At 46.1% G+C, this 13,488-nt stretch overlaps 1 protein-coding gene across 6 annotated transcripts in view; it reads left to right on the forward strand.

Moving 5' to 3' along the window:
- BAZ2A (bromodomain adjacent to zinc finger domain 2A) overlaps positions 1-13,488 on the forward strand; it is a 31,515-nt gene that overhangs the window by 5,791 nt on the left and 12,236 nt on the right. For 5 of the 6 annotated variants that reach the window (XM_074226360.1, XM_074226355.1, XM_074226356.1 and 2 more), the window contains exons 2-8: positions 6,552-6,689; positions 8,365-8,958; positions 9,849-10,034; positions 10,768-10,986; positions 11,413-11,616; positions 12,053-12,110; positions 13,206-13,314. In XM_074226360.1, the coding sequence (XP_074082461.1) occupies positions 6,554-6,689; positions 8,365-8,958; positions 9,849-10,034; positions 10,768-10,986; positions 11,413-11,616; positions 12,053-12,110; positions 13,206-13,314 (1,506 nt within the window). In that variant the 5' untranslated portion in view covers positions 6,552-6,553. The remainder of the gene's footprint in view (positions 1-6,551; positions 6,690-8,364; positions 8,959-9,848; positions 10,035-10,767; positions 10,987-11,412; positions 11,617-12,052; positions 12,111-13,205; positions 13,315-13,488) is intronic. The other variant, XM_074226357.1, reaches the window with a different exon arrangement.

Below are 13,488 nucleotides of genomic sequence, written 5' to 3' on the forward strand. Positions count from 1 at the left end.
TTAATAATGACCTAGCTGGGTGGTCTTGGGCAAGCCACTTAACCCCATTTGCCTTGCAAACCCCTCCCCCAAAAAGAAGGAAGAAAGAAAGAAAAGAAAAGATCCTGGAAGCTTCCTATACAGGAAAGGTAGATACAGGCTACATATGAGATTGTATTAGTCTAGAATGAAGCAGAAAAGGGATCCATCTTCAGATTCAGAAATCCTTAAGTCTTGTTATTTATAGAAATGGGGAGCTCTCCATTTGCCCTTTTCATGAGAGTAGCATTTCTTCACCATAACAGTTCCAAAGTTCTTATTGTTCCAAAAGTTCTTAGATTTGGACCTCAGAACTCATTCAATCCAACTCAGAGCTGAACAGGAGTCTCCTCTGTAATATTTCTGCAGGTCCTCATCCAGTGCTGAGTGAATATTCACTCACATATGAGGGACCTCCTATCTCTTGAAGCAGCCCATTTCACTTTGGGACAGTCATTGTTAGACATATGGAGTCAAGGTATTTTGTTAAAAGAAAACAACACTGGATCTGGCAGGGGTGCAAATCCCATCTGCCTCTTTACTACCTGTGTAGTAAATTGGGCAAATAAATCTCTGAGTCTTAATTTCCTTATAAAATAATGGGAATGGCCCTTTTAGCCATCCCCATTTAATTTAGTGATCCTTAAGTAAAAATCTTCTGCATCTTTCTGACTCCCACCCAGGTTCCTATCTCTGCCCTTAGATAACATAGAATAGGCTTCATTCCTCTTCTAAGTACCACAAGACAACAGTAATATCTTCTCTAACTTTTCCCTTCTCTGTCCTAAACATTTATTGTTGAGTCATTTCATTGTGTCTGACTCTAACCCCAGCAAACAGGGCTAAGTGACTTACCCAGGGACACACAGCTACTGTTCTCCTGATTCAAGGCTGGTGCTCTGTCCACTGCACCTACTAGTTATCTCTATCCTAAAACTGGCTGATTCCTTTAGCAGATTCACATTATGGTATGATCTTGATCCTCCGTTTGATTCAGCAATTTAAATTATTTTTAACTTCTTCTCAAGGGGAAATTGAAATTGAGGCACAAAGAAACTAAATTGGTCTTCGGGTATCTGATAGGAAGCCAGAGTTTGTTTTGTCCTGTGGTCCCTTGGTGAGTTGTGACTATAGAGATACAAAAGGCACTAGTGTCTTTGATTCTGGGTCACTGTTTTTTGATCCTTCTCTTGTGGCTTCTAAAAAGTTGCATAGTAATTCCTAAGCAGTTTGGAAGACCTGACTTTGAAGAGAGAATATTGCCATCTGACTTATTACCTTGGAAAGAGTGTATTGAGCTCAATCTGAAGACTTGGGGTTTGATCCCTGTACTACCACTACTAGCCTTGTAACTTGCTTAGGTCACTTTTGTATTTTCGTGCCCAAACCATCTGTATACTATGATTTGGAGATAAAATACCCGGTTCCAAGTTGTCCTGTTCTCTCCCCCATGCTTATGACCTTGGACAAGTCACTGAACCTTTTGGCACCTCAGTTTCTTCATCTGTAAAAGGAAAGGGTTTCTCTGTCTATAATCTTGTGTATGTCCTCAGTTCATAGCCCAGGATATAAAAAAAAAATCTCATCAGTATATAAGTAATTGTATCTTTTTGTTTTATATTTATAGTTAAGACAGCAGAACCCACAGAAGACCAGATACTAAAACAATGGTAATCTTTTCCTGGGAGAAGTAGCTGAAGTTTGGTTTAATCACATGACAGTAAAAACCTGAAAGAGAGAGTGGTGGGGCAGGGGAGTGGAGGGAGGGAACAGAGAGAAAGAAAAGCTTTGAGTCTAAATCCCAGCTTTTCTTCTCCAATACATTTGGGCAGGTCCATTTTTGGGTCTGTAATTGAGGGCTGGGTTGAGCAGTTTTACCATCTCAGACTGTCCTGTTTGAGGGTCAGCCTGATAGTACCAGGGGAGGGCACAGAGATGTAGGCTGGGCTGACCAGACCCGCTGGGGTGGCCTCCTCTGTTGTGTGGTTCCAAGGGCCTTCCCCTAGTGTGGAGTGAAGTCCAGGTTAATCTCTTAGCTGGAAGTTCTGAAGGAATTCCTTATTTGGTCAGCACTTTTTTTACTTCCTTGATTTTTAATGCTACATGCTAGGTTCTGAACTCTCTTGCTGAGAACTTGGCAATATTGTTTGCTTTTCTTTTTTCAAAGATTTTTCATCTTTGAAGAGCAAGGTGTGCATTTTGGAAGCTTTGGGTATTCCCACAGTAGATGAGGAGGTTGTTGATGAGAAGGAATCTAGTTTAGAGCTAAATTGCTTGTCTGTCCCTGTATGGTCACCAATTGCTGGAGTGTTCCTTTAGCATTGAGTACTTCTTCCCCACCCCTTTTGTTCAGTCCATCAAAAACCATTTACTAATTGCCATCTCTGCACTAGACCCTGTTAAGTGATAGGAAACAAGCAAAAGATAGTCCCTATCCTTAAGGAACTCACAATCTAAAGGGGGAGGCAACACTGGCAACAGATGAACGGAAACCAGCTGTCTGCCAGATCAATAGTAGAAGGAAGCTCTAGAAGAGGGATTGGGAAAGGCTTCCTTTAATAAATGGAATTTTAGTTTGCATTTGCCAGGGGAGTGGGATCAAGGAAAGAGCAGACTTCAGTGAGGTTGCCACCTACCGGACCTGAGTCAGAGACAGGAAGAGAGCAAGCTCTTTTTACTGCTGCCATCCTAGCCTGGCTAGGAGAGAGAGCATCTTGAGGCCTCTGGTATTCGGAAGCCTGCAGCTAGGAGGAAAGGAAACTGCTGAGAAAGTGTGTCTAGATAGAAAAGGCAAAGCAGTCTGTACTTAATGCCTTAGGAACTATGAATCTAAGTACCACAGCTTGAGGGTTTCCTTTTTATTTCATGGGGGGGTGGCATTTCTATATACCCTCTTTTAATAGGTCAGTCAACTGCCAGTTTCAATATTAGGATGTGACAGCTGAAGCAGGAGGGATATAGAGGATTGTTATTAGTGTTGGTCAAGGCTGCCTTTAATTTATTTGGGGTTTTTTTTTAGGTTTTTTGCAAGGCAAATGGGGTTAATTGGCTTGCCCAAGGCCACACAGCTAGGTAATTATTAAATGTGTGAGACCAGATTTGAACCCAGGTACTCCTGACTCCAGGGCTGGTGCTTTATCCGCTGCCTTTAATTTAAAAACTTAGTTACAATCCCACAAATGAATTTTACTTTAATTGCAAGGAAGAAGGGAAACTCCTAATGTCTGTCACTCATAAAGATGACCCCCATCAATTTCGGGAGTTACTGAGGAAAAAGGAAGCACTTTTAGTTGAGATTAGGAAATATATATAACATTATGTCTTGGGAGCTTGGGGGGGGGGTCCTCCAGGTAGCACAATGGATGGAGCACCTGGCCAGGAGGCCGGAAGAGCCTGAGCGCTAATGTTGTGACCCTAAGCCAGTCATTTAACCTCTGTTTACCTCAGTTTCTTCAACTGTAAAATGGGAATAATAATACCCTCCTCTCAGTGTTGTTGTGAGATTCAGTTGAGATAATATTTCTTAAAATGCTGAACACAGTTCCTGGTCCATAGTAGCTGCTATTATCGGAAGGGCTCCTAGAAGACTTGACTTATGGTGGCTGTGTGAAACTGTTTCAAAGTCTAATTTATCTTTCAACATTTTTTGTATTACCAGCTGAATAGTGGCCCTTTTGAGAAAGCAAACTTTTCAGGGCTTTGGTTTTTTGGGTTTTTTTTTTTTTTTTTTTAGGTTTTTGCAAGGCAAATGGGGTTAAGTGGCTTGCCCAAGGCCACACAGCTAGGTCATTATTAAGTGTCTGAGACCGGATTTGAACCCAGGTAATCCTGACTCCAGGGCCGCTGCTTTATCCACTGCGCCACCTAGCCTCCCCTCAGGGCTTTGATTGATGTTTTTCAGCTTTTTGTTTTAGAGGACAGTAATCCTTAACTCTTGGAAATGAAACTTCTTGCCCTCTTAAACGATCCATTTGCATAGGAGTAGACCTGGCTGGATGGTTACCCAGTTTCACTTCCTGGTCTTGAGCACTTTTCTCTCTCAGGGATGCTTTTCTAAAAGTTGAGTCTTGATTGATTTCTGCATTCATTTGGCTGTAAACCCCGATAGCACAAAGGGAGATGCCTTCCCTGCTTTATTTTCTTTCCTTTCCTCTCTCCATTTCTCAATCGACATCCCTACTCCATTCCCTCCCCCCACACACACACTCAACTTCTCCCTTTTCTCCCGATTACATACTGGTTCTAGAGGGGAAGACAGAAAGGACTTGCAGACTTTTGTTATGAAAATCATCTTGGATAGGGTTGTAGATACTAAGGAACTTTTGTATCCCTTCACTGTAGATAGCCTTAGCATAATCTGAGACCTAGGAGTTAATAAAGGAATCATAAATAAAATGGCTCTGGCTAAGGGAACACCCGGTGCTCCCTTCCCCCCCTCCCCCCTTGGTTGGGAGGCCCATTTACAGCCACCTCGGTGGTATTTCAGATAATGGTATAGCCCTCCAAACCCCAAATCAGCATCTGACTTTTGTCTATGCAATTCAGGATAGAAGCTGATAGTATATAGTCAGAGAATTTTATATTCCTTAAAAAAGAATCTCCTAAATAAAGTAACATTGGTCGGAATGAGCTGTTCAGCGAAGCTGGGAGTGAGGAATGTCCAGCTCCAGGCCACCAGATAATTTCCTATCCTTTTCTTTTTTTATCTGATTTCTATGAGCAGCTGCTCACATTTTTTTTTTTTTAATGTTTAATTTATGTAACAGGAAATGCTGTGCCTTCCCAGAACAGCAGGGAGAAGGTCACTAGTTTCTTAGGGATTTGGCTGGAGGAATGAGAAAGTGAACTGTTGCCTGTCAGTGGAGAAGAGGAGGAAGGAACCTAGTACATGTATACTTGGTTAAGATCAAAGATGTATGTGAGCACCAGAGAAATATAGTTTATAATAGTGATTAAGAAAAGTTGGACTATATGGTCAACATCTCTCATTTCTAACTTTGGAGTCTACAGCTCCTGAAATGGACTAGCTTTGAGAAACAACTGGGATAGAATAAAACTCCCATCTAGTGTTTGAGTTCCTCTGGTGCTTAGACTCTGTTGAGGGACCGGGTTGCCCAAGAATAATGAAGGATTAAAAGGGGATATTTAAAGAATCACTAGCCTTACTTCTTGATACATTTGGGAGCTTTTTAACATCCTCCCCCCAAGGTCCTTACTGGTGGGAGGAGGGGGAAGGGCTTTACCTGGGTTCTCAGAGACTTTATTGGAAGTGAAAGCTGTGGCACTTCCTGCCAGGCTGAGTTCTGCAGACCATTATGAATGGACTGGAAACACTTGGGAAGTGTGTTATCAGCTCATAGACACTCATAAATGTTATGATGTAGAGGGGTTTATTCAGTCTCTCTGTAGAGGGTAAATGAAGGTCCTCGAAATAACGGATCTTTGAACTACTAAAATAACATTTTCAGAATCCTTGCCTTTCCCATATTCTCTGCCTGATTGTTCTTTTACTCTAATACTAAGTTTTGAATTTGGGTGATTGAATTAAAGAGCCATATTTATATAAGTTTATATAAGAATGATGTTCTTCATTACATCTTCTTGTTTAACTTTTTCCCCACTTGTGACTTTCTCCATTGTAATCTTGGAGAGCAAGCCATTTTCCCAAGGTAGGAAATCTTCAGGGAGTATGATGGAAACAACCATTAACTAAGACGTTTTGTTTTGTTTTGGGTTTTTTAGGGCTTTTTTTTTTTTTTGCAAGGCAATGGGGTTAAGTGACTTGCCCAAGGCCACACAGCTAGGTAATTAATAAGTGTCTGAGGTCAGATTTGAAATCAGGTACTCCTGACTCCAGGACTGGTGCTCTATCCACTGCACTACCTAGCTGCCCCCCGCTCATGTTTTTGATGTAATAGTTTGGTAGTGCTGTAGTACTGGTTTCTTGCTTGGGATATCTTGGATTTTGGATAAGATAACCAAGAAAGCTCTATTTTAGCTAAAATTGGTATTCCAACATACAACATGGTTGTGTAACGGATTATCTAATCTTTGACACTGCATTCAACCCCTGGCCTCCCCCAAAAAAAAGAAAGAAAGAAAAAGCTATTGCCCAGGTTGTATCTATGGCTCTGGTCTTCACCCTTGAAACTGAAAAGAGAAGTGAGATGGACCAAACTTGTGTATAAAGCAGATCCCTGTGATGGGAATGTTAGACTAGGCTTGTTGCTAAAAATGAGAGGGGCTTCCCCCACTCTCTGGTATCATCCCTTCTCTTGCCAGCTTTTCCTTTTCCATTCCCAAACAGAACTGGCTTGTGGAGATTGTTTTTAACAGGGGCTTGCCCTGGTTGGGGCTGGGGGAAGGCTCATTCCTTATTCCTCCTCCCTCCTTAGGCAGTATTGAAGTGGGAGGCAAGTGTGAGTATACTGTAGATGGAGGGAGGTTTCCTCCCCAGGAAGTGCGTAGGTGGTAGATTCCAGGTGACATGACTTTGTTTAACCTCCAGTATTTTTTTCTTTCCCCTCCCACAGAAATGGAGGCAAACGACCATTTTAACTTTACTGGCCTTCCCCCTGCACCTGCTGCCTCAGGACTGAAACCCTCCCCCTCCTCAGGGGAGGGCCTCTACACTAACGGGTCTCCCATGAACTTCTCTCAGCAAGGGAAAAGTGAGTGTGAGGGTGAGATTGTCTGGGTAGGGGAGGGACTTCATTTCTTCGGACCAAATTATGGGAGATTTGGGTCCATGTAGATATTAGTGTGAACTTGCTGATGGGGGAAAGGGGAACACCAATGGAACTCTAGCTGATAGAAAGGAAGCAGGACAGAGCAGCAGGGTCCCATCCATGCTCAGAATGATCTGTCTCAGAAGGTTTCCTGGTCTTTCCATCTCCAGCTGTTCTTAAGATGGCTCTGTCCCTTTGCTTCTTCCCAGAAGCCAGGGAGGGTGAGTGGTACCCTTTTGGGGTTACTGGGCAAAGCAGAAGGCCTGTCCAGTCTCTTACAAGCTCCAGTAATCCTGGGCAATCACTTAGTTTTGTATACTTTAGTTTCTTCTCTTTGGTCCTAAAGGGGTGGGAATTTATGAAGTCTCTTCCAGCTCTAAATCTAATTGAATGATAGCCAGTTTGGTGGGGAGAACGAGAATATAGAGGTGAACCTTGAATATCAGGGTTTTTTGAATGGCAGCTAAGGTAGAAAAAGATGAATTTCTTAGTTATCCCCAGTTTTCCAGACTCACATATCGAGGGGCATGGAGAAAAGAGTAGAATCTGAGCTCTTGTGTCCATTCCAAACCCTGGGAAGGTTTTGGTACTCAGCTACTGTCTCATTAGGGAGTATATGGTTGCTGCTAGGTTCAGGGCTCTGCCTGGTTTTGACTGGTCAGCTGCTTTGCACCACAGTCCTGCCAAGTCCCTCTAATACTCCTCAGGTCAAGGCCCATTATACTTGCAGGCAAAAAGAAGCCTCCAGGCCTCTTCTGGAAGTAAAGAGATCCTGGTGCCCAGCTCTTCTTTCTCCGCTCTCTGTGAATTTACTGCAGGGATGGAGTCCCTGGTGTCATTATTGGAGGACCTTTCACCTGCCTGTCTTGGTTCTGCTTCTCTCCCTCCCCTGGGCTCACATGCTGCCGGCTCTCCTCCTGCCTGGTGGCAGTGAGCTAGAGTCTACATCCCTGGTCACGCAGATTTTCCTCTCCTCTCCCTGCACATTCCCCTCCAGTGGCTGTGAGGAGGGGCTAAGCCCAGCCCCCTGAGCTGGGATCTTGTCGCTGGGGTGACTGAAAAAGCTATTCTTAGCCTGGATCTGCATGTGCTGCTGAGGTGGAGCCTGTCCCTACTGGAGGCTTGGCTGCTCCTGCCAGGCAGGAGGGGGAGGGACACGCCATCCAGCCAGCCCTGGGAGGAGAAAAGGGAGCTCAGCAGTGATTCTGAGGGCCTCCAGTGGGCTCCATGGCCCCACGAGGACTGCTAGGTTCTTCTGAGGATGAGGAGAAATAAAGGTCACTATGGGGAGTCTTGTATCTTTATTTTGAAAAAAGATAGTGTCAACCCCGCAGAGCAGCCTGCTTCCTTCTGGTGGCTCCCACGGGAAGCGGAGAGCTCCCCAACCATCCCTTTCCCTTGCTTCCTGAACACAGCACCCTCAGCTTTAGTTGCTATGCTTACGGCCAGGAGGATCTGGGAATGGCGTTCCCTGGAGAAAAGGGGCCAAATATAGCAGAGGGGAAATCCCCCCCCCCTGCCTCCCCTCCCCTCAGGCAGAGCTCTCAGTGTGGGACTCTCTTGGCAGGCACATCTTGTGAGAGATAACTGACGCCTTTCTTTTCCCTCCCTCTTGCAGGTTTGAATGGTGATGTGAATGTTAATGGCTTATCTACTGTATCTCACACTACTTCAGGGATTTTGAACTCTGCTCCCCACTCCTCTGGCACTTCACACCTCCATCACCCCAACGTGGCCTACGACTGTCTCTGGGACTATCCGCAATATCCACCTGCCAGTACTGGCAGCAACCTTAAAGATCCGCCCCTTCTCTCCCAGTTCTCAGGCCACAGACAATATCCACTCAACGGCACCATTGGGGGCAGCCGGCAGGGCTCGCCCCCTCCTCCAAACACTACTCTGCGGGCTGGTAACCAAGAGTTCTGGGCCAACGGCACTCAAAGTCCCATGGGACTCAATTTTGACTCACAGGAACTATATGACTCTTTCCCCGATCAGAATTTTGAGGTGATGTCCAACGGACCACCTGGCTTCTTCACCTCCTCACCACCCTCTCCTATGCTGGGCTCCAGTGTCCAGACTTTTGCACCTTCCCAGGACCCTGAACCTGGTGGACACCCTGGTGAGGCATCCGATAAGGAGCTCACCCCAATTGTGGCAGAGAATGGCACTGGTTTGGTGGGTAGCCTGGAGCTGGAAAGAGAACAACCAGGTACGGGGATGGGCTGGGAGGGCCAGGGAGGGGAGGGAGAGAAGCAGGGCTTTGGGGCTGTGGCCTGTTCCTGAGGCAAGAAGAACCCGTCTTTCCCGCTCTGCAGTGGAGGCTGATTTGCATGTTGGTGATCAGCAGAGCCAAGCGGCTGATGTTCTTGTGGCAGTAGCGGCTGCTCAAGAGTAGGAGGTCGAATTATTTCAAGCTCACGAGGAGCCGGCAGCCTGGGCAGGGCAGGTGGGCAAGCCAGGAACCACCACTCCCCTCCCCCACCCCTCCCACCCCAAGAATCCTTGCAAGTGCCTTCATCAGAAAGCCAAGGAGGGGGTTTGGCATGTGGCACTGAAGAGGGTGAGAACATCCCAGGAACACAGGTCACAGGGTCAGCCAGCCAGGAGTCCTCCTGGAGGAGGTGGTCAACTCGCCTTCCCGGTTTCTGCCAAGCCTCTGTGACCAGTTGCATTCAGTTCAGAGCTCGGTGTCCTGCTTGTTTGCTTATTTCTCCCATCTGTCATTGTTCAATGGGTATATATGTACATATGAGATAACTCCTTCTTCCTACCATGTCCTTGATTCTTCCTGCCTAATTACAACCTGGCTTACCTTGGCTCTTCCCAGCTGCTAAGTACCAAAGTGATTCTCTTCAGAACCAAGTCATTGCTTTCTCTTTCTCTCTCTCTTGTTCCCCCTAGATGAAAAGCTCTTCTAAGAATATGAGAGTGAGGTCTGTCTGTGACCTCATTCTATCCTGCCCTAGGTGAACCTGCTGTCGGGCATCTCTGCTTGCCCAGAGTTAGTGACCTTTTGCTAAAGCTGTTCTGCCTGCTGCAGGTTGAGTGAGTTCATTCAAGGTTCTGATTTTGGTTTCTTTCTCTTCTGGACTCTCCTAGAACTGAAGATCTGTGACTATAACAGCTCAGGCCCTTCTGTAGAATCATTGCACCAAGAAGTCTCTGTCCTGGTCCCTGACCCTACAGTGAGCTGCCTGGATGACCCCTCCCAGCTTCCAGAACAACTGGAAGACTCTCCTATTCTTGATGAAGATCCATTGGAGCCCTTTGACTCCCTGGCTCCAGGTGGGCTTTGGAGGCTTTTGAGGCATTCTGCAGCTACTCAGCTACTATGTAGGGAGAATTTACAATTTAGAGGTAGCATAAGCAACTTTGAGACTCCCAGTCTCATAAATATTGCTAAACTATATAGTCTAAAAATGACAGAAATATTTGGGTAAAAAAAAAAAAAGCTTTAGCTGACTTGGTTTATTTCCCAAGGGGTTTTGTGGCATTTTTGGCTGAGGGTCCCAAGATGGAACAGTCTGTTGGTCTTTTTTTTCTTTTTGGTTTTTGCAAGGCAGTAGGGTTAAAGGACTTGCCCAGGGTCACACAGCTAGGTAAATATTAAGTGTCTGAGAATGGATTTGAAGTCTGGTCCTCCTGATTCCAGGACCAGTGCTCTATCCTCTGCCACCTAGCTGCCCTGAAACATTCTAAACTTGAAAGAAACAATTCTTTTTCCATGGAACCAAAACTCAATTCAGAATTTGTCTGGACCACTTTCCTATCTCATCCCTTTGATCTGTGAGAACAGTTTGTTGAAGTAGATAATAGTTAAACTTTTGGGGTTGGTGCAGAGTTGCTAGCTCTTTGGCCTCCCCTTACCCACACACTGCTGATCATCCAGTTAGATTTGTCCTTTCAATTGATGTCAGAATTTTCATAGCTATGGAAGTTGGGATAGAAGGAGCAATCCCATGCTTCCAAAGGAGTTGTTTAAATATCTTGCTCTTTTACTTCCCTTTTCTGACAATAGAGCCAGGGAGTGGTGGACTCTATGCAATGGATGACTCGGAACTGGTGGGTGAAGAGGACAAACTGCCCCTTGGAGATAGCCCTGACATCTCAGCACTGGATTGCCCCTCCCTCCACAATTCCACTGCCTTCAGTCTCCTGGCAGATGACAGTCAGAATTCAACTTCAATCTTTGCCAACCCCACTCCACCTCCTGTCCTAGGGGAGTCTGTCTTACAAGGTGTGTATCTAGAAGGGACAAAGAGAGAATAAGGGAGATGATATTGAGGCTTTGATAAGTCTACTTGTTGGAAGGTAGAAACAGAGAAGGCTTGGAGGCAGTTGTGGAAGCTGGATTCTTCAGTCATCCGTCCTTTACTCAGGAGAATTTGTGCAGCTAGAAGGATAGCAAAGGGGAAAGACATTGCAAGGGCCCCAGCTCCAGGTGAAATACTTGACTTCTGAAAGTCAAGTCCTCAAGCAGTTTGTAAGTGCTTCTAAAGGACCAGTGCTGAGCTATACAGGGGACCCACTGGTTCCTGGGAAAGAGCTATGCCTTTCCATCACCAGACATGAAAGATGAAGTGACTGGAGGAGCGAGGAGGTAGGGATCGATGTCATTCCTCCCCTGTTCTCAAAAGTGTTTGTCTGATCTTTCTGGTTCTAGATGGCAGCTTTGAACTGAATAATGGGAGTGATCCAGAACAGGAAGAAGTGGAAACAAGCATGATAGCTGTCTCCCCGAGCCCTGCACAGTCAGCCCCAGCTGAGCTGTCTCTGGAGGACACGGACACAGACAGAAGCAGTGGTCCTGGCTGCACCCCTGATCTTGGAGACAAAGCCGAGGGAGGAGGTGCTGCTTCTGGAAGTGGTAAGTGCCTCAGACCTCTGTGACCCTGACTAGTCTGGTCACAAGTAACAGGCCTTTCTACCCAGTGGACTTGGCTGGCTGCTCCCACCCTTCCTTCCAATCACACTTTGGATGAGTGTTTGAGGGCATCTCAGGAATCGTCCTTAACAAAAGAAGAGGGTTGATACCTTCTTTTATAACAAAAGAAAAACACAGAACAAACTCAATTGATAGAGCCTGGCTCCCAGTCTCATCCCTTCTTCAGGGCTAAGATTGTTAGTTTTAAGAATGAAGAAAATGAGTTTAAGAGGGAGAAAATGACTTGGCCAAGGTCAGAAGTAGCAGAAAGTCAGGGCTCAAACCCACTGTTCCTAACATGTGAGTTCAATGTTCTTTCTAATATACTTAAATCTCACCGGTTTCCTCTCCCTTGATTATTGCCCACTTTTCTCCTCAGATGTCCTTCGGAGACGGATTGCCACCCCAGAGGAGGTTCGATTTCCCCTTCAGCATGGGTAGGTGCTCTAGTCTGTAATTTTGAAAAACCCAAAAGGAGGGGGCATTCGCTAAACCTTAAAACTCCAGTTCAAATAGATTGGGATAGGGTCAAGGCAGATGTCTGCATCATTTTATTTTCTGTCATGAACCTTGGTTTCCTGTGCTCTTCCCCCCTCCGCCTCCCTCCTCACCATGTGGTAGTCTGCCCTCCAAACTCCCATCCCCCGCAGCTGCTTCTTCTACTCAAGGGGCTCCGTGGTCTCCTGCCTCAGGCCCAGCAGCTGGCCTCAGCTCTCTGAGTCATTCCGCCAGGCTGAGCTGGGCAGGCTTTGGGGGAGGAGTGCTGCCAGATCAGGATTTTGATGGTTTGTTATATTCGAGTTCTGCTGGAGGAGAAGGAATAGGAAGAAACTGGAGGGGAGGGAGCTAGCCGATCCACCTTAGGTCTGGTAGTGCTACCTCCCTGGCTGTTACCCGTGATCCCCCTATTCCTCTTGGCTTCTTGGAATCACCAAGACTGTGCTGTGGTTAGAAGTCCATTTGGAAGATGAGGCTCAGCTGGCTGCTAGCAGGAACGCTTCTCAGAATACCGATGTCCCCTGAGTCATTGCCTGGAGTCAGCAGTGAGCCTCTTCTCTTGCCTGATGAAGTCAACACCCTTTCCCCTTTCTCCTTTCTTATGCCTCTAATTTCCTTTCTAAATTCCTCTAACTGACCTATGAGACACCAGGAAGGGCATTGATGGAGCTTGAGTCTCAGCTGGCCAACCACAAGGGAGGAGGCCTAGAGTCCCTCTTGGCTTGTACACTTTGATTAGTCTTCTCAGACTGATAGCAGCAAGTCCCATAAGCTCCCTTCTCTGGCCTTTTGGCATCTAGATACTACCATAGTGGGGATAGAAGACTGGAGTCAGGAAGACTGAGGTTCAGATTCCACTTCTGACACTGAGCCTCGGTTTCCTCTTCTGGAAAATGAGTGGGTTAAACTAGATGGTCTTTCTGACTCTGTCCTCCACTGCCAGTCACAAAGAGTTTCCATACTGTGGTGGGTGGGTGGGGTGGGTGCAAAAGGCAGGGTGACGTGGTGGTAGGGGCCGTGTGCTTCCATGACAGATGGCGGAGAGAGGTGCGAATCAAGAAGGGCAGCCACCGGTGGCAAGGAGAGACGTGGTACTATGGCCCCTGTGGAAAGAGGATGAAACAGTTTCCTGAAGTGATTAAAGTAAGATTGCAATCACTGCCTCTCTTTTGGGAAGGTTTAAGAAATACACCAAGATCTGTTATGGGGAAGATTTCCTACCCTCCTACTCTCATCTCTCCCCCATGCCCCACAAATACACATCCCTTAGTCTGCCCTAGGGAATGCAGTAGAAAGTCTGTCACTGGGGACTAGAGG

This window comes from Macrotis lagotis, chromosome 2, assembly GCF_037893015.1.
Source record: "Macrotis lagotis isolate mMagLag1 chromosome 2, bilby.v1.9.chrom.fasta, whole genome shotgun sequence".
Classification (NCBI taxonomy): Eukaryota; Metazoa; Chordata; class Mammalia; order Peramelemorphia; family Peramelidae; genus Macrotis; species Macrotis lagotis.